We start from the raw sequence: 21,121 nt of genomic DNA, 5'->3' as shown, positions 1-21,121 counted from the left end.
CCTATGCACAAGTGTATATAATTGTAATACATAATTTTATAAGTTTTTATAAGTTGATTTTTATATCATACGACTTGCAAGGGAAGTAACAAAATAAATTATTTTTAGTACTGTAACAAAAAAATATTTAAATAAGTATTACATGCCAATTTTCTACTCTCAACCATTTTCCTTGGTTTTCTGAAAGCAAACCACATTAAAAAGGTGAATAAAACGAAACGACCCACGGCCGATGTCTTATCTTTTGGAATGTTTCCCTCACTGGAACACAGTAGGGAGGAATAAAAAGCAACCACACACAAGAATCACAAAACGGTAACAGAATGATTACTGCACTCCGGGCCGCGCCGACGTGAAAAACAAAGCCCAGAGCAAATCCCTCGGCAGCGTTACACGAAAAAGGGAAGGCAACATAACGAATTCGTGATTGAGTTATAAATGAAATTCAATCAAATCAAATCAATCAATTGCAAAACGGGGGCCTTTCGGTTCGTTCGGCAATCGCGAGGATTTGTTGTGTCGCCGATTGTGTCACCGGGTGAGAATGTGGCTAACCGGGCTTTTACACACCAGGTTCATGTTGTTTTTTTTCCCCCTTTGGGTGAGTGGGCGACCTCTCCAAAACTGCCGTGTGAACCAACACCCGCTACAGTAGGGTTCTCTCCGCTTTCGGTCCTGTGCACTGGTTGAAGGCAGGAGGTTTGTTTTTCTTCTTGCAACCAACTCCGAAAAGAAGCTCGAGCACTACATTGTTGCTAGGGGAGATCATTAGCGTCCTAGGATTAAGGAACATAGGAGTAGGATGGGGTGTTGTGTCGGGGAAAAGCTTAACCATTACGTTCGAGTTTATTTTATTTTTCCTTCAACAGTCGGTGGCTGGAATGGCTTCGTGATGGGTAATCCGTGGAGGTTGTTGGGAGAGCTAGCTAGTTGGGAGAGCTAGCTCTGTTGGTCATCAGACCAATCTACAACCCATACGACGCGTACCTTAATCGCCCATCGAAGTCAACTAAATTAGGCTGCACATGCGAGTATAGTAACGAAAAACTGGTGCACGACATTAAAGTTATTTTTATTGGCAATCACTCTTGACCGCCATTATGTCTTCGTAATTGCTCCGAGTGCTAATATTTGTGCAAAGATGGTGACAAAGAAATATTTAGAAGAAATTACTGGGAATACATAAGTTTCGACAAAACAGAAAGAGAAATATAAAACTGGAAAATAAATAATAAAGCAACAATATTCAAACAAAAAAAATAAGATCTTGCTAAAATTATCACGTAACTATGAAGCCGCCAGCTAGTTTGCGATCAGAAAGCGTTGAACAGTAAGCATTAAAAAGTTGCGATCGTATAACTGTTTTGGAGTTTTTCCTTCTGCACTCAATTTTAGGGAAACAAATAAAAATCAAGGACAAAATTTTGGGTTTGAAATTAAATTTCCTTGCTAAAAAGATACAATGCTATGATGGAATGTTCTAAGCCACGCATCTTATTAAAAAAGATTTATAAATTCGCCCCCGGGTGGGCTCGAACCACCAACCTTTCGGTTAACAGCCGAACGCGCTAACCATTGCGCCACGGAGGCTGTGCAATCTAAAATTTAAAAACATATTTGTTTTTCTATTGTTTATATATTGTTACGTTTGTAAACAATATTCCAAAATCAAATAATCATAGAGTAAGTTAGCTCGGTACAAGTTTGCCAAGGGGAGATTATAAGCGACGTAGTTCTAAGGAGCATAAGGGATTATTCACTTTATCATCAAAATATCATTTGCTCTAAATTATTACTTAATACCGAAAAACAGATATTTAAAAAAAAAATTAAAAATAGCGTTCATTTTATTTTCTCATTCTAAATGTCACTTGACAGTATCAAGAATGATGATTTGTATCAAATTTAAATCAAATCGACTCATGAAGTTTAGTAGTAGAAAACAATATTTTAATGCACTAGAAACCAATGTGGGTTTGTAAACGGTAAGCAAAGTAATCGTATAATAAGAAAAACGAAAATTATATTAAGCCCAAGTTTGACGAACGACGCAACGTTAAATAAAAAATGTCGTCTCATTTGATGTAATAAAGTATGTGACAGTTGGCAGTTAAGTGAAAGTTGCTATTATTTAAATCGACTTTTATTCCTTCTTCTCACAATTCCAGTGAAACGCTTCAAGAATCAAGGATGAAATTTCCAATTTGAAAATGTTATTCATACTATCTTTTAGATAAATGTATATAAACACATAATGTGTGCGATGTATAAGATTGCATATGTAGCTGCATCAAAAGCTAAAACAAACAAGCATTTTAAAATGTATTAAAATATATGTTTCTTCCGCCCCCGGGTGGGCTCGAACCACCAACCTTTCGGTTAACAGCCGAACGCGCTAACCATTGCGCCACGGAGGCTGTATGCACAATAGTAGACTATTTGAAAACAGCGGATTTATTTTATAAATATAGATTTTTCCAATTGCAAACAATATTCCAATACCATTGAATCCCGGGAAATTTCAGTTACAATATTTGCTATATGTGTTTTTTAAGCGTTTCTTGCTTTTGCTTTCAAAAATGTTTTCGCGAAAGCCCTAAGGCTGTGTTCGATGCGAAAATCTGATGCGGGTCATAGCAACTTAATTGTAATCGCGTTGTAAAATCGCTAATCGCGTTAACCGACTTTGATACGGCGTTCAGCAGATTAACAGCGGTTCTCTTCGCTCTTCCCGCTCCCATTCGTTTCCTTCCCCCGGCACAAATGAGTCAATTATACCGGCTGCCCCTTCCTCACCCCCAAAGGTGCACATTTATTTCCGGTTGCGGCAAGCGCAGCCCAAGTACGCAAAACATTCGAGCAATCTGTCAGGCCGATCAGTCAGCAGAGGCGCGTCGATGTCGTGACGCCGCGCTGCTGACGTTGCCCTGCAGCCTGCCGCACTCGATTGCTCCGCTTCCAGCCTTCGGAGGACGCCTTCAGGTGCCAAGGGAGGGCTCCGGTGTGGCCTAATCGGACCGGGCGGACTCCGGGGAGCAAATATGAGAGCAGGTGCACACTCGCGAAATGCGCAGAAAGTGCCGTTCGCGTCCTCTTGCGTGTAGCGGCCGCGTTCCAATTTCCCGATAGAAGCGAAAGATTAACTCAGACATCAGCCGTACAGCAGTCCGTCAAACGTCAAGTGCGGCATTATTTAACCGGGTGCATAATTGCCGCGAGTCCCCGAGAGGCTCCCTTTCGGTCGCCGTGGGCCGCAAAAGGGCCTTGCGCTGGTTCGCTTTCCCCCGGCGAGCCGGACGAGTGGCGCATTTTCCACGCTACGGGGACGGAGCCCGCTTCGCAGGTGCCGGACGATCGGTCGTTTGTCATATAAACATCAAGTGCCATTCCTCCGGCCGAGGCTGGTGGCCAGTGTGTTCAGGTGGTTCCAGAAGCCGGTCCCGGTGGCACTGCGGCGAACAAGATAATTTTCGCATCACTGCAGCGGCATGGTGGGGGGGAGGGACGGGAAACAATCCCTACAATTGCACGGATATCAACATTAATTTATAAAAGCCCGTAAAGAAGGTAAGAGAAGGCGAGAAAAGGAAGGAAAAACAAAATCATAGAAAATAAACCCAAATCTGGTTTGATGGGAAAAGTATCAGTAATTAATCGTACAACTATCGTATCACATTTTAGGCAACGTTTTTGTGGTTTGTTTCTAAGGCAACCCTTTTTAGTAACGCAGTTCATTAATAAGAGTCTCCGTTTTTAGTTTCCGCCCACAGTACGAAACACGTTCCGAACAGGTGTGGAATGCAATTAGACTGCATGTGCACTGCATATAGCATTCCCCTTCAAGACATGTTGACATTACTAGTTTTTAATTAGAAAAGAACCTCTTCTTTAATGGGGTTTACCATTTTCTTCTTCTGCTTGCAAGCTTCTTAATTTTTTTCAATGCGTTTCGTACCTACTACTAGTATGTAGTATGTTTAGAGAAGAAAAATTTTGTCAAGCAATTTTTAGAAATTTTCTTAGGATTTTAAACACAAAACTAAGGCAACCAAAACTACCACCTTTGTAATTTCATCGATAAACACTACAAATAATATTGGTCAGTATCCGTAATTTTATTAATGACATTTATAAACAAACCTTGACAACACAGATCGTACACTAAAGTTAAATCAGTAAAGAAATTCTTAACTTTAAGCTAGAAGTGGATCATAGGGTAAGCAAACTAGCAGCTTGTTCAGATACTGAGCTTTCAGGACTTTTTGCTCATATTTTTTTTCTCAAATTTCAATGATGGAATTATTTTGAAAAACAGTTGCTTGTCTTATCAAAGGCTTGACAAGTTTGTGGATTTACTTCTGAATGAAAGTAAAAAGAATATGAAAATGGGAGGATGGTGCAAGTTAACTCAGAGTCAGAGTTGAGGTTTGATGTAGAAAGTCACCAAATCTCGCCATCTCGTGTTTTTGTTGAAGTTAAAATGAAAAGAGTGATGTACTAACGTATATTTGAGAGATCAGTTTAACGATTTCATAAAAAAAGAGAGAAATTCTCGGAGCAGTTTGAGTATAATGAACAATAGGATTAGTAAAAGGAAAGGATTAGTGTCGTGCATATTTCTGAACATAGAAATAAGGATATGACTTTTTCTTTTTTAAACATTACACATGAAAAGACTTTATAAGTTTTAAACCGGCTGAAAAGTTATCAGATGAAAAAGTAAGAGATTTATTAAGTGCCAATTTTTCACAGAAAATGATCACGGGCTCTCTTGGAGAGTTTTTGATAATACCGGATCAAACAAGTCAAATAAAAAAACATGTTAATGAAATAACCTTGAGGAGAATTGTAGCTCAATCTTAATCTAAATCTGGTTATATTGCTAATTTTGTAAATATGAAAATTACATGAAATGAAAAAAAAAATGGTAAATGGGTGTATGTTTTAGGGGTTTCAAATTATAGCTGCGTAGAGCCACCAGTACAAGTAATCCGCCTCTGCCTAAACATATCTTTTGTATTATTTTGCAAACGAAAACTTAATTGTTCTTATTAAAAGGTGAACGTCTTTAAGATAAACCAGATAAATTAATTGAGAATAAATTCAATAATTAGTTTACTTTCATCTCGACGAACGGATTGTTTTTCTTCGTGCACGGAAACTCTTTAGCGTCTCGTGCAATCGAGAAACCAACACGAGTGCCCCTCGTGCCTGGCGGAAGTAGATAAATAAAAACATGCCACCTGCGCTAAACAACATGGCGCGGTCCGTGACGCGTGAAACCGGGCGGCGTTGGTGATACAAATTTCCTTGGCCAGTTATTAATTTTCTCACACTTGCCGGAGTACTTTTTCTCCGGTGCAAGTGCAAACACACTCTACTCTTCGCCGGCAGCTTCCTTCTGCGGTACATTCAATGGGCAAAACTTGCACCAATCACACACACACACATGATGAAGCCGGTGACGATCGGTGGACGTGTTAAAAATGTATCACCCATCCGCAGCGCGGCATTCTTCGGTCCAGGGCAGGGCAGGGCGTTCGAGTTTTCCACACACCCCTCCGGTCCGGTTTCAATGTTTGCTTTTCACTCGAAAGAGCATGTTTGCTTGGCAACGGTTGGAAAAATGCTTTCGCGCCTTCGCGCGTGACGGCTGCACCGAGCCGGACTCCGGGAGGTAATGGGTGCAAAAATTAATTTATGCGACAAATGACTCCATCGCCTCGCGCATTCAAGAGGAGGTTCCAAGAAATGGAAGGTTTCTTCCTGGCTGCATCGCGAGATCCTTGGGCGAGAGACGTTTTAAGAGGTCCAGTCCGGTGCTGCTCGGGAGTCCGGGCAGGGCTGGAGCTGGAGACCACCGGGACAAGAATTCGCCGGGTTGTACCAATTTGGACTTCCCGTGGGCTTCCGAGGCTCGAGGAATAATCGAGTAATCGAGTGACGTGTCGCCCGCCAGACGTACGTACGTTGCGCTGTACGAGGGGCGGACGTTGTGGTCGATTTGTCGCACACGATAACGAGGGATGACTTTAATTAGTTATGTTTGTCACGAAAGCGTGGAGGGTAGTGTACCCGGGTACGCCTGCTCGACCAGCTCGAGGCCTCCCGCCTTGGTGCCTCCGAGGCGAGGTGAGGCGAAAGGTGTTAACTAGCGAGCTTTTTCGCGATTAGGTGCGAGTACTGGTTCCACTGGAGGGCCTGCATCAACCGGATTGGACATCAAATACCAATTAGCGTGCGGCCGAACAGCATATTGGTGGAATTGTCCAAAGGTGAGGCTGCGCAACCCGGCAGTAGCGCGATGATGAATCTGCGGTACTAATCTACTACCATCTGCTACCGTTTCTGGAGTGCGCCGAGTGGGTGTATGATGGTTGAGGTCTGCAAATCAACCCGGCCCGATCGCGGGGGAGGGTGCTGGGGCACTACGGGGTTTCGTCCTGGCGTGGCGTGTGTCATTGCGCAGTACCTCTCACATTCACCGGTTTAATTGGTTCAATCAGTTACTACCTCGCCATGGCGGAGAGTTTGAGACGTTCGCCGAGTGGTGATTTGTTAATTTGAAAATTACTTACCGTCGCCGCTCGTTAAAGGAGCTGCCAGTTCGTATTTTTTCTACAAACCACCTGCCGGCGCGTGGTCATTGCTGCATTGGAGTGGTTGAAGACATCTGAACGCAAGTGCCATTTTACAACAGAGGACTCTAGCAATCCGTTCAACACTGATACTTCAAGATAAATGTGATTGCTTTTTGGTCGAAGAGAAGCAAGTGATCTATTTTCGAGGATCAAAACATTCACCCCAAATATCTCAAAACCAGTCACTTCCACCAAAAGCCCCCTTAGATGCCAGCCAGCGAGACCCTAATTAACAGGATTTCACCAGCTCATTTCTCACTGCCACGACCGTTGACTGTTGGGGCGAAAAGCCTGCAGGGTAGGGACTTCTGCAAACCGCGTGCAATATGCTATCGGTGCACTCGGTATTAATCATAATCTGCACGATCAGGTTAGACCTGTTTTTGCATGCATGCCTTGCTGCACCGGTCCAAACACGGCACACACCTTCTCCACCCGGTTGGGCATCCGAAAAATTTCCGAGAAGATCTAGGACGGCTGATTTGTGGAACTGTCTTAGCCTAGGCTACAATGTAGCGGATTTCTTTCAGCCCGCTCGAGCTTCTCCCGGGGAAGTATGTGTGTGTGTGTGTGTGTGTGTGGTTTGCTGAGGTTTATCTAATCGAGCTTTGATGTCCATCGTAAGGCCAAGTCCAGTTTGGTCGGGTATCGTTACAATCTTTTGCATGTCTGTACTTGGTTTCAGTAGCTGTACCGAGTAGCTTCAGTAGTAGGAGATATGCTAACACTTGCAATTTTTTGTTTTGAACAATGTTTGTGGAGTAATAATTTAGATACAACAAACTTCTGGGTTTTGTTAAAATCAGGTCCACCTAAGTTTGATCGGCAAAGTATAGGTCTTCCGAGGTCGGGAGAAATTAAGACCGTGGCTATGAGTGTTAATTTGGAAAAAAGAATAGGGTTTTAGGATCTTAGTAAAAGTAGTTTTGCTTATACATAAAGCATGGATTAAGGAAGTCAGTCGATTTTTGTTCGGAAGGAGCAACTGTAAGATCTTCCGAGGTAGGGAGAAATTAAGAAATTCGAAAAAAGGAATAAGGTTTTAGAATTTTAGGAAAAGAAATTTTTCCAATATGTAAAGCATGGATTGAGGAGGTCAGCCAATTATTAGTCGGAACGTGAAACTGTAAGGATTGAAAAAAAAAGTTTGATAGGAAGCGCACAACATAAAGGTTTAGCTAAACAAATAATGTAGTCTAATAAGGAAAGTTGGAAGGAAAAAAGGAGGACTTTGTGAGTATTAAGGAACTAGATTTCTTACATGAACTAAACCACCTATAAATCGTAATACTCAAATGTCTATGAAAGTCTATGTGAAACATGCGATGGCAACTTTACCAATAACCCATAATAGTTATTGATTCTATAAATATAACTAAATATTTCCAACATTAGGTAATTAGGGAAATTAAAAAACGGTAAATTTTACAAATGTAAGTTTATTTTGAGACTTTCTATCTCAATAATAAGTTTATTTCATTCGAAAAAGTGTTTTAGTTAAAATAAGTTATATTCTTCAACAAAAACCGACCAACGACCAAACCGAGACAAAGAACTAACCCTCCGTACGGTTGAACTGATCCCGTTCAAAAAATTCTCCCATTCGATTGACATCAAACATTGTAAAAAGTGCGATAGCGCCAACATCGTCGCAATTATATCGCTCGGCGAAATTACAATGCAGCGCATGTTCCGCCGATCGATCGATGTCCGATCCGAACCGGACGCGGCCTGTCAAATAAAGTTGCTTGCCAGATGTAGGATGAGGCACCGTTTATCGTGTCCCCCCCATCTCGGCGCACTGGATAGGGAGGGACTGGAAAACAAAAAGAAAATATGCCACTACTGGGAAGCTAACTGTTCTCCTGCAGGATGCAATCCCCGGGCACCCCGGGAACGTCGCCGTGGCAGGAATCGTAAATTGTTCGGTGAGCCGAACATGCTTTCACGGTGCAATTGCACAGGAAGCAATCGATTTCAGCACGCGAGAGATGGGTTGGAGATGCGTTTGTTTTTCTGCGTGTGTTTTTAAGAGTCAGTTTAATGTCAACATAACCACCAATAGTCGCTTTTTGATAAGATCCCGCATATTCCGATCGGCGACGATTTCCGTTTCTTTGTGCCAAACTCTCCTTGCCCGGCTTGCCTGTCGAACATGCTGTATGATCTGAACCAGGGGGCGACGTGTTCGGAATGGAGATCAGGGCCCGTGCTACCGCAACCTGTCGGTAGCCTGGGCTCCCGAATTGATTGATGGCAGGCAATGGCCACCGGTGGACATTAGAGAACTCCGCTCGGTCCGTTGGTTTTCACTCCATTCCGATAGAATTGTCAGCCTCCCTAGGGGTCCCTGTCCGGGGCGATGCGGGCTCGACCAGGACGCTTGTACTCGTCGTCGTCGTCGTCGTCGATGGTGGCGACCCGGCACGGTTCATATCATAATGTTGCGACAAATTGTCGCATTCATTCGCATACCGCAACCTGGCACACACAATATCTGCGCCGTCAGAGGGTGCGTTTCGGACCGACGTTTTTTTTTTTTTTGTTGCTGCCATCGACAAAGTCAGGCATTTTCCTTTCACCTGCCGTCCGTTCGGGGAGTCGCCACGGTGGCGTTCGATCTGCGGCGGAGCCAGTGTGCGCAATGATTGATCTTAGGTGCGGACAGATCTGCGCCGGGATCTAGGAATGCCGGGGCGGAGGGAGGCTGCCGTGCCCGGGGAAGACTCCAGATGCCGTGTGCGGCCTACTTGTCATTTCAATTTACCGCTTTGCCGAGCCGCTTGCGCTAAATGTACGCTGGCACGCACCGACGCCACGCATGAGACTATGCGCATGCTGTGTGCACACGGTTACTCCTTACCTCATAGTAGGCCGCAGGATCCACCGCATCCATGGTACAAAATCGAGAAGCATGTTTTCTTGCGTGTGGATTAGATTAAATCTCTACATCCAAACTCCTCCCCAGCTGAACGAGATGAGAAAATTCATTGAATCACGTTTATCACGACAATCCAACTCCAAGGCAGATAAACTAAATAACAGTGGTCCTCTGTTCCGCTTCCGTCCAGTTCTCTCATTATAACTCCGCTCAGGCGCTGCCGGGTGTGTAATTTTTGTTTGATTGGAACTAAACGATGCTCGTTGCTAAAATTGATAAACGATCTTTTAAATGGAGCGAGCACACGGAGAGCATCGGAAATTATTTTCACACCACTGATTGGGCCCTGGGTGTGAATAGAATAAGTTCAGTACCTCGAGCTAATTGCGATCGGCAGCACACACTCGTCGTGACGCGGAGCTGGACTTTTGGAATAAATTTTAATCGCTGTTGTTGTCGTAGCATGGAACAAAACAAGATGAAAACAGTACGACTTCATTTATTCTTCCTGCTCCAGTGAATTGGTCGTGTAAACCTGTTCCATCCCAGCAGGCACGGAAATAACCCCTACCCCCGTGGCGCTCGAGATAGACAGTTCTATCGTGTCTGGGTTTTTTAATGACCGCTGCTTAATTAAAAACATTTACATTGAAGGTCGTTCACAGTTGGTTGCATTTTACTAAAGTTTGTTTGAGATGGAATGGTGAATTATTAAATTTAACTTATGACAAGGCAAAATATTTTGACATATTGTCAAATTATTAGCAAACGCACATTTTTTGACACAACCACTTATTTGCGTTTATTGTCTATACTGGTAGCCCAATGTACAACACCACAATCACAAACCCCGTGGCGATTAACCATGCATTATGAAGCCCCTCGAGGTTTAAAATAACCTGTTTTATCAACTTCGCACGATCGATCGGGCCTGGGATTAGGTTCGCACGTCGGGTCAGGTTTAAGTTCCCCACGTTTGTTTACTACTCATTTGCGATCTTGGGGAAGCCAGTGTCGAATAAGTGTTTGTGAGACGGTAGTTTCCATCACCGAACCGTGACTGCGTTGTGATTCCTACCCGGTTCAGCTTTAGAACCTAACCGGCCGTCAGTGTCATTTCGTGTGTGGTTCTAGAATGGCGTCGTTCGCTGTTTGGTTGGTGCTGTTGCTTGGTGTTTCGATTGGCAATGGTGAGTTGAAATCAAGCGTAGCACTTAGAAACAATCCATTATACGGCTTTACTTCTTAATACAGCAACAAAGGACAGTCTATTTCCGATAAGTGTTGGCCTGGAAGAGGAGGATCCATTCATGCCGAATGAGCGAGATGAGTTCGATGGTAAGTCACACTTGTAAGTCCAATTTTATTGATGAACAACGATGAACAACATCAAAATTTCCGTACGCATGAAACTTCTGAATGCCGTAGATTGTCATTTGCGTTACTTGAGATACGGAAGGCAGGACTTAAACGAGCAACCTCCACCACCTCCGTATACTGAAAATCGAGAGTTTAGCCACGTAGCCGCTATCGGTTGGACACAATCAAGTGGAACGATCGACTGGGCCTGCATGGGGGCGCTGATATGGCAAAACTTTGTGCTAACTTCGGCCCACTGTACCATGGATGCGCGGTAGGTAAAGAATTGTCTACACGGTTATCAGTCAGTAACGGAAGTGTTTATATTCTTGATTCAGTAACACTGCCCCAGACGTTGTCCGCTTGGGGGAAGCCAATCCGGATTTTGTTCAGCAGAGGAAAATAAGCAATATCGTAAGGCATCCCGAGTTCGAGCCCGGAACAGCACGCAACGATCTAGCTTTGCTGCGGCTTGAAAGAAGGATTTCGTAAGACATATGAGGTGGAGAAAACCTCGGGGGGGTATAACATAGTTTAAACCTCTTCATGTTACAGTGTAAACACATCAGTAGCGCCCGCATGTCTGTGGCTTGCTCCGGACACCATATTCCCCAAGTTGCAGTCCGTGGTAAGAACTGAAGGGAGCGAAGGTAAGTCTTCTATCTGCTGATTCAACTAGTCGACACAGCGTTCTTTAACAATTAACACAATTTACAGGAAGTATATCGATATTGGAAACATCTCCTACGAATGAAAGAAAATGTCTCTCCGCTGCGAATAGTGAGAGGGCTTTACTGAACTCGCAATTTTGCTGGGAGCCGACAGATACTACCAAATGTTTTGTATGATTCAAGGTATTAGTTATTTGGTATTTTTGTTAAACATGTGTTCGTGTTTATCGCTTGTTCGCAGGATGCTCCAGCAGGCAATCTTTTGCAAGTGCGACTCCTCCACAATTACAAAACGAGTCCCGCCTTAGTCGGCATTATGGGTGGGAATCGATCGACAGGTTCTTGCAGGCCTGCATCGGTGTTCACTCGCATCGGGAACTACGTCGACTGGATTCAGGAGGTGCTTAACGGCACGGTTACACCGGTCGACCTCATAACGGCCGTCTGTGCCGCGCGCAACGTGCAAGTGAGGCCGCGAGTGGACGAGCTGCTTACGGAACGTTTTGATGAGGTTGCTGTAAATGATGTGCAGGTTGAATTCAGGCATGAACAAGAGCTCAGTTATATCGTAAGAATTGTGTGGCCCTCAGCAGCTGGTCAGGCCGCTCGCAATGATTGCGCCGGAACGTTTGTCGACCAAAGCACGATTCTAACTCTGGCCGAGTGTGTCGCAACAACTGTCGATGGGTACGATCCCGAATTGAAACATGCGAAAGATGACATACTGAACACCTCACTTTCCTTCCAACAGACATAAACCCTCAGAAGTGGTACATTCATCACGTTACAGAAACACATCCTTGGCGATTAAAAGTATAACGGTGCATCCTGGATATGTGCGAGGTTCTCACCGCAATAATATTGCCGTGGTCAAACTGATAAAATCGGATGGCGCTATACCGGCTTGCGTATGGCCTTTTGAAGAACCACTGGAAATGCGAGTCGATATGGCTGCCGTTGGTGTTAGTAGTCTGAATTACTACAATGACGATCGCGAAGATGAGGGGAAAAGTAAGTAGGATCGTAAGAAACTCCCAGGAAACAGCACACTAGGTAGAGATCAATTTTACATGTGCTTATGTTCTTCTGCACTCTTGTTTAGTTGGATTTCCGTCGCATCATCTACGAGCAATCGACTTCTTGCCCTGGTCCAACTGCACCGCCGAGTTGGCCAAATACAATCAGACGCTACCAGGCATCAGCAAGCAGGAACATGTGTGCTTGCGGAACGATCAGTGGATAGTTCCCGGCTCATGTGGTTTTCTCCCTGGAGGACCAGTACAGCGTTTCGTCGCACGCGCCGGGTCGTTCGTCAAGTACGTGTACGCATTGTCCCTAGCTGGACGATCCTGTGGATATGGAATCCCGGCTGTGGCGATCCTCCTTCAGCCTCACGTGCCCTGGCTACGATCGGTTATCATGGACGACACAACGGCCCGCGGGCAGGCAGAGCCGTCGGACTCGGTGTTCATCATCAACCCGGACCTCAAACGAAGCGACGAGTGCAGCAACGGTGATGGAACGATCGGGATCTGCGTCCCGTATGAGATGTGCCTCAGCACGGCGGAGCGTCTGCGTAAGGGCGAGCGAGTAACGCTGTGCTCGGTCGGATCTGTTGTGTGCTGCCCGTGGGGCGATATCGCCCGGAATGCCCCTGAGAACCCAGTGCGAGCGGAACTGGCAAGCTGTGAGGCACGCTCTCGTGCGTTCCGGGAGCAACGCTTGCTAAGCACCACGAACACCAGTGCGGGAATCACCAATCTCCCTCATGTGGTACGTAACTAAGTTCCATCTAACCTACTCTAGCGGTAAAGGGTACAGACTAATCCGTTTTCCAGGCCGAGATTGGATGGCCAGTGAACAATGGTAAGATAGAGTTCCAGTGCATCGGGTTCCTGATCACCACCAATACCATTCTCACCAGCGCCAGCTGTGCCGAGTCACAACGGTGGAAGCCGAGTGTGGCCCGCATCGGTTCGCTGAACGCTGATGACATGTCCAGCTACGTGCTACAGCCGATCCGCCGGGTGACGGTGCACGAGGAGTACGACGACGAGACGGGTGTGAACAACTTGGCTCTCATCCAGCTGACGGCACACATCAAACCGACAGCATCCTACTTCCCCGGCTGTCTGTACACCAATACGACCCATGTTCCCGTACGACAGTTCGGCATTATTTACGGTAGGAACCAAGTGTGATCGCTAACGACATCGTTCTAATTCGCAAACGTAATGTTCTCGTTACACTCTCGCTCTGCGAACTCAGCACAATCCTCACTTAGGTTTGAAAGGACCTTTCCCATGTATGGGAAGGATTGCCAGGAGCGGCGTGACGGAGAGCCTGTCGGCCAAGGACAGATTTGCTACTTGGACGGTGCCCCAAAGTCTGTGTTTCGATACTCCAGCAATTGCTATAGCCCGGGTGACCTGATGGTGTGGTTAAAGTCGACCCAGGAGATGCTGCAAGATCCCGAGTATCTGGTGGCCATCTTCAACCATGGCAACTGCAGAGACAGAGACCATGTCCAAATAGCCACCCGTATTGCGCTTCATTACGATTGGATAGTGAACAACATTAAGTAAGTTCCGGAACCGAAGAGATAGGGAAGGTGTAGAATAGCATTCAAGGTGATGAAACATTAATAAAAACTGTATTCACGAGTCCACTAAAGTTATAACCTGATATTCTTGTTTAAAGTCATCGACAGAAGCGGATCATAAGCAAACTAAGCAGTTGCACGGGCTAAGAAAATTTTAATGTTGGAAAAGTTTTTATTATTTTCCAAAACAATGTCTTATCAAGTGGGTGATGAATTTGTAAATTTGCTTTTGAATGCAAGTGATGTGTGAAGTGAAAATTTCGAATGAAAAATATGAAAATGTGATAATGTAGCAAAAATGACATAAAACGTCATATTTTTGTAATAAAATATAAAAGATTGATGCACTAACATGTATAAAAGATATCAGTCTAGAGATTGAATAAAATAAGAAGAAAATTGTTCGAAGAGTTTCTGGATAGTCGACATCAAGAAGCATAAGTAATGCTCTGCCACATTTCCAAATATATTTGTAATGAAAATATATTGCACTAACTTTTTTTTTATTTTCACATTTTCAAACATTTCACTTAAATGTACTGTTTCGGCTTTTTGGACGATTAAAAAATTCTTAATTTAAAATAGTAAAGTATAAAATTACTTGCCAAATTTGTCCAGAGAAAATTATATTCGTGGAAAATGACTCTCTTGGAAAGTTCGCAAAAATGGTTTGGTATGAAATATGGCTTAAAAAATATAAAGTTTTGGCATCGAAAACATGGGATAAAATTTAGAAAAATTGTAGTTTCATCTAAGTTTGATTCCTTTTTAAAAATGTGTGGTTTAATCTAAATGTTTTGGGGTCCGTAGAACGCTTAATCCGCCTCTGCTTATGGGGAAGAGCATCGAAATGGATTGACCATCCTGATAGGAAAGGATTATTGCTAACTCCATTCTCGAAGCTGACTCAAATGCCCTTAAAGAGAAGAGACGATCAGAGGGATCTTTTTAGCACATCCTTTTACCGATGCTCTCGCCCGTTGTTCGACTTCGGCAAATGTCCGAGTCTCCAATGTTGCCAACTGGCCACCGGTCGGGCAGCGTTCTCAATTTAACGACCAAATCAGCACTCCCATCGCCCCGCGTGTTTCCCTTGGCGACCCGATCCGCCGATTAGATGGTTGTCTCAATTCACAGTTCTGCGTTTGAAATGTGGGGTTTGACAAACCCCAAAGTGTGTAAAAGAATAAAAAAAAAACACGAGGAAAAACTTCTTTCGTAGCGGGGGAAACTGCTGGCGGACGATTGCAAAAGCGGCGGACGCATGCACCTGGACGAAGACGATGCGTATCGCGGCCTATCACTGACAGCATCTCGCGCATCAATTATTCGCCTTAAAGCGCGGGCATTAACGATCGCTAACGGACCGCTACTGCCCGGTGGAGTCGGAGCCGCTCATTCCACGCGGACGATGATGTACACGATGACGATCGTGATCGAGCGCGCCGTTGTCGCGGCTGGAAAGACTGGAAATCATCCGATCCGGCGGCACGGCCGATGTGTTGCTTTGAGGCGCAATGAAAAAGAAAAACAACAGCTGTGGTGAGCGAAAAAAAACCCACCCTTCGTGCAATCATCACCCTTGGATTGCTGGCGCATCTTGCCGCAAAGCGTCGGATTGCCTTCCGGGGATTCGATTTATCGCGTGCGTCGGTAGTGACAAACCCGCGCCAGAAAGCACCTCCGACAGCAACCTGTCCACCGGCGAGCGGCCGTTTGAGCCAAGCGTTAGCATAGAGGGCAACATAGGATACTGTCCACGATCGCTTATCGCAGATAAGATCGAGTGGTATGAGCACGCGCGCCGACAGGATACGCCATTACAGCAACAAAAAACAAAACAGAAAAAGAAAAATGCGCCTCTTCTACCGCGCGCCAAGAAAGAGGTGCTTTTAAGCGTGGAGCAAAAAAAAAATTTGTTTACTTGTTATGTGATGAACGAATAATAAAAAAAACCAACCGACTCCAACTACGTGTACTAAACCCTGGGGAGAAAATTCCCCTCGGGATCCGCAAGTCTTTCATCGCCAGCTTTATCTAATTTGACCATCGAGAGAGCGGTTCGCGATCTGGCGAGTCAGTTCAGGGTTAAGTGTGGCAAAGTTAGTCGCCTGCTTGGAATTGAATGGAATATGTTAAATATTTTCGAACGCTTACTCTTTCAACGTACAAGCCTGATGCTTGATTAAGCCTTTCCCTTCAATGTATTCATGGAGTGTTTGAACGGACCATAACCATAATAAGAACTTAAAACGCTCTTTCCAACGAAACAACCGAAGAGCGTAAGAAAAATTGATATGAACTAATCAATGCGATGTATAAATAGAAATACAAATTGAACTGTTTTTCCTGTCATGCAAAGGAAATATCCAATTTCAGCTAATACAACATCTAATTTATTATGTTTTTCTGTATTTGTATGTTTCCTGTTCCGCAGAACACAGAACCTTTATGCTTTCCAAGTAAAAAGATTCCATCGAAACTATACCAGGAATTACAAAGGCAAATGGTACATCTACGCTGAAGGAACGAAAGAGACAAATAGTACACCACACGTGTACCAAAACATGGTTATGCTCTATGCTCTGTTACGATGCGCTGTTGTAGAGTTCTATGGCGCACAATGGGCATTTGGACTGATGCTACCATAAATACATATTTTGTTAGGTTTTATGCACAAATTTATTTAGAAACACACAGTATCAACATGGAAGCATTTTTTTAAATTAAATAATTCATCGATTTCAACGAACAATGGTTGAAAAACAAGAAAAAGTGTGAATTTCTTTTGTTACACACCGGAGGGAATTCCGAAGAAATCTACCCCTACTGTGCGCAGTGAAGCTAAAAATAGAACGCGCGTACCCTCTCGAAGCAAGTTACGATGGAGCGTTATCCATCGCTAGAACTGTTTTGCGGCGCACGAAGTATATATACGCCGTCGGTTCGCTTGGTTCCTCGGAGGTGTGTGTCTTCGTATGTGATGGCACGATAACTGAACATTGATCGCCAAAAACAGTTTAGTTTGCAGATCTGTCCAGTGGCATGCGTCACACTTCTAATGGTAGATTTTCTTCTGTGCCATCGGTGATCTCTCGCTGCACGGCGACGGGCCGTACGCACGATTGATGTCATCTGTGACACAAGACTCTACCGCCGTACGAAATTAGTTGAAATTGTAATTATACAAGTTAGCTTAGCTTCGGATTAAAATTACATTGTTCAGAACGCTTCCATATAACTCGGGCACTGCCGAGCAGTTGGCCCATTCTTTTGCCACGCGAGGGAGCGATGAATTAATATTATTAAGAATTACCCTTTTATTACAGTTGCGTTGTATGGGTTTTTATTTCAATTAAATTATACCGCAAACATCTTTGTAAAATGTGAAACCCCATTTGATTTATAACAACTTTTAGTCCTATTTTAAAGCAAACAGATTTCTATGAAACGTCATTGGTGTTTACTCTACCAATGTTTTATGTTATTTTAAAACGCAATGGTGTAATTGGAATGCTTTGCACTCACCTTTCGGCGGGGAACGAACGCTGAGGTCGACGGGCTCTAGCTGGACTGGTGGGCCCTCTGCCTGTCGGAAGAAGATAGGAACATAATTGAACATGTTAATTGTATAATTGAACAGGGTGCTTTGAACTTTTGAAGTGGCATATCTTTTTTTCATATTACCAAGAACTATTTAAATGTTTAATTGTCGTTTACTGTTATTAGTAGCTTTATTGTTATTATTATTATTATTTATATTATTATTATTTTAATTATTATAATTAGTATTCATTGTTCTTTTTATATATTTGTTGTACCGAATGTAATATGCAATTTTATCACAAAAACCTATCGGATAGGCGTCATATTTCTAATGAAATTAACAAAACAAATAATTTTCTATTTTGAATTTTTGTGCAGCATTTTACGTTTTCTATCGTCTTATCCTTAAGCACATCCCCGTGACAAGTTCCCAGACGTTCGGGTTTGGCTCGCCCTTCTTCTAGCTTTTCCTAGGCGCAAAACGCCACCCGTGAACACGCGTACCCTCCACCGGCCCTTCGGTGGCCCCTCCGATTCCCGGTGCGTGGGAACAACCCAATTATCGAGAAGATTTTTTTATTTCCACCTTTTCGCCCCACTGAACCACAAAATCTCTACCGTCCGCAAACCGCGTTTCGCGCTACCCGCGACCGGGCGGGTGCCATTCGGTTCGAACAGTTCGTGCAAAACAGGCTTCGAATCTGACTTTCCTGCCTCAACGCAGATTTACCCGCCTCGGGGAGGGTAGGTTGAACGTGTCGGGGAGGGATGAAGCTGTGGCAAAATATGGACCACCGTTTGCGAGAGGTCCCGTGAGAAGGTAAGCGGGAAAAAAGGGAAGGAGATACGGCGCAGCTACATTCCGCTGCCGGATTCAAGCCTCCCGTTCGTGAAGCTGAAGTCGATCGGTTTTCGGGCCATCCTCCACGGTCCCCGTCAGCATCGGTTGTTGTTGTCGTCGTAGGACTCGTCGGTCTCTAACGCGAGCGGGACTTTTTGGCGGATCTGAGGGTTTCTCACGGCTTCCCACTTCGCCAGGTCTCTCGTCCATCGATCTGTAGGTGCATCGATGCTACCTGCCCCGTCATCGCATGAGGACTCCCAAGAGCTCACCCGTCAACCTTAAAGATCCCTCGTGAGACATACCCCCAGAGATGGAGCCTTACAAACGACTCCCTTGCGATGGTCCCTCTATCCCTTGGTAGGCTCGCACCCAACCGAGGGTACCTTAAGCGAGCGCTATTTTGGTGAATCGACCAGGGTCGACATGCGGCTCAAAAGGTATGATCCTCTATGTGCGGAGCTTCTTCGCTTCTTCACCGAACGGTTCTACGGCGAGAAGACCTACTCGGAGCAGACGACGACGCTCGTTCAATAAATGTTTCATGATCATGTTTGTTACCCAAGACATCGATTCCGCCCGTGTAGGACCCTCCCCAGCTGCTTCGACCCTGTTGGGACCCGGGGAGCATCTTCTAAACACTTTTTAGAAAACGAAATCTTGTGCAATCCACTGCCAGCCCGGGTCTGGTGCTCTGGCGGCGCCCAACATGATCCTCGTACCACCCATCGCATGCCGGAGGATAGAGCCCGCGATCTGGCGCTCCGTGATCTGGGTCTCGCCCCGGATGGGAAGGCGACCGGGCGCAGTTTGCCCTTTCCAGTGCGGCACAATCTTTGTCCCGGTGAAAGGAGGAGTATGTGTATGTGTGTTTGTGGTTGTTAAAGTGTGTCTCGGTACGGGCGTTTCGCTCCCAATCTTGAATGACGTTTCGGAAGGTTACTGGGAGGATCTAGGGCTAAATCTTCCAAACGGCGAGGAGTCGACCGAGCAACTTGAATCGCGTTTTAGCATCTATTACATAAAAAAAAGAAGAACACCAACAACAACAATAATACCCGCTGGAACCCGCGATGGAACCGGGCACGATCCAAGGGGAAGGGAAAGGTTGGACGGAATTGAAATATCGTGTCGGGTGAGCGTGGGAGAATTATTTACCAGTTCATTTATGAGCCTCGTGCTTTAGCATCTCCGGCCCCGGCGGAACGATCATGCGATCGCTTCTCCGTACCTTCGCCCTGTCGTCTTCTTCGATCGATCTTTTTCGCGCGCGCATCCCTACCGCCTCCACCTCCCCTGTCCATCGTGCGCTCTTCTTCCTTCGTCTTCTTCCTCTGCTCAGCTGTGGCCATTCATTAGGCCGTACAATCGATCGACTTCGGGCCTTCTCTCTCAAATAAAAGACCCGGGTGGAGTTTATGGTCCGTGGCAAGGCGTTTGTTTGCTTAAGATTTTCCCTCGTCCACGACAAAGGCAGCCCGGCAGCAGGCAAGGAAACCTAGCGGCAGGAGTTTGCACGGTGCGATCTTCGACGACGAGCGATCGAGTGTTGGGTTGATTACTTCCCCGTGGGAAAATGGGGGGAAGGGGGGAATGCAACTAAGCACGTGCAATTCCCGTGCACCACATCGGTAAGGTGTTGTCTATTGCGGACGATAATGAGAGGAACATGAGCCGGTAACACACTGTTACCCGGTCGGGAAAGCGATACGACTCATGAAAGTAAGAAAAATGAAAACATACTAAAATAAAACTGTAAACGAAGTTTATAAAGCCATTAAAAAGAAATCAATTTTCAGAGCAAAATGCAGAGACTCACTTCACTCAAACGTTTGCTCATAGAAAAAGAAAAGAAAACATATTAAAATCATACTCTAAACATTGTTACGTTTCAATTTTAATACCAAAATTGTATAGCCATTAAAAAGTAACCATTTTTCAGAGCAAAATGCAGATATGCATTTCCTAAAACGTTTGCTCAAAGAAAAAGAAAAGAAAACATATTAAAATCATACTCTAAACATTGTTACGTTTCAATTTTAATACCAAACTTGTATGCATTTCCTAAAACGTTTGCTCAACGAAGAAAAAGGAAAACAGATTAAAATTATTATGTAAACATTGTGTAAAACCATTGAAAAGAAATAACTTTTTAGAGCAAAATGCAGAGATACACTTCACAAAAACGTTTGCTCAACGAATAAAAAAGAAAACATATTAAAATTATACTGTGAACATTGTGACGTTTCAATTTTCTTACCAAACTTATAAAGCCATTCAAAAGAAACCATTTTTTTTTAAACACTCAAAATCAGATAAAATGATAAAATATTTTAAATGAGTTATCAAAACGAGAAATTAGATATTATTCCATGTCTGCTACAGGAGAGGAAATATGTTTCATGTACGCTTTCCACTGTAATAGATATTTTATCAAGATTCATTTTTAACTAAAGTCTTCAATTACGTGTTGTGTTTTATTTACTTTCTTTATAGCTACATTAGTATAATGAAAAGATTAAAATTCGTTCAGGGTCATGTTACTAGCATTTTGGAGGATTCTAAGGTCCAAAGCTGTTC

General features: G+C 44.3%; 1 protein-coding gene and 2 non-coding genes across 3 annotated transcripts in view; all 3 read right to left on the bottom strand.

The window, feature by feature from the left end:
• The window catches only part of LOC131266585 (Krueppel-like factor luna), a 102,530-nt gene that overhangs the window by 28,445 nt on the left and 52,964 nt on the right, over positions 1–21,121 (bottom strand). The window contains exon 3 of the mRNA XM_058269165.1: positions 17,683–17,743. Coding sequence (XP_058125148.1) covers positions 17,683–17,743 — 61 coding nt within the window. The remainder of the gene's footprint in view (positions 1–17,682; positions 17,744–21,121) is intronic.
• Trnan-guu (transfer RNA asparagine (anticodon GUU)) lies at positions 1,518–1,590 on the bottom strand. The gene has a single exon. It is a non-coding gene; the product is annotated as a tRNA-Asn (tRNA).
• On the bottom strand, positions 2,345–2,417 carry Trnan-guu (transfer RNA asparagine (anticodon GUU)). Its single transcript has one exon. It is a non-coding gene; the product is annotated as a tRNA-Asn (tRNA).

The sequence above is a fragment of the Anopheles coustani genome, chromosome 3, assembly GCF_943734705.1.
Source record: "Anopheles coustani chromosome 3, idAnoCousDA_361_x.2, whole genome shotgun sequence".
NCBI classification, from domain to species: Eukaryota; Metazoa; Arthropoda; class Insecta; order Diptera; family Culicidae; genus Anopheles; species Anopheles coustani.
The sequence above is the reverse complement of the archived record's forward strand: the minus strand, read 5'-3'. Positions and strand labels throughout refer to the sequence as shown.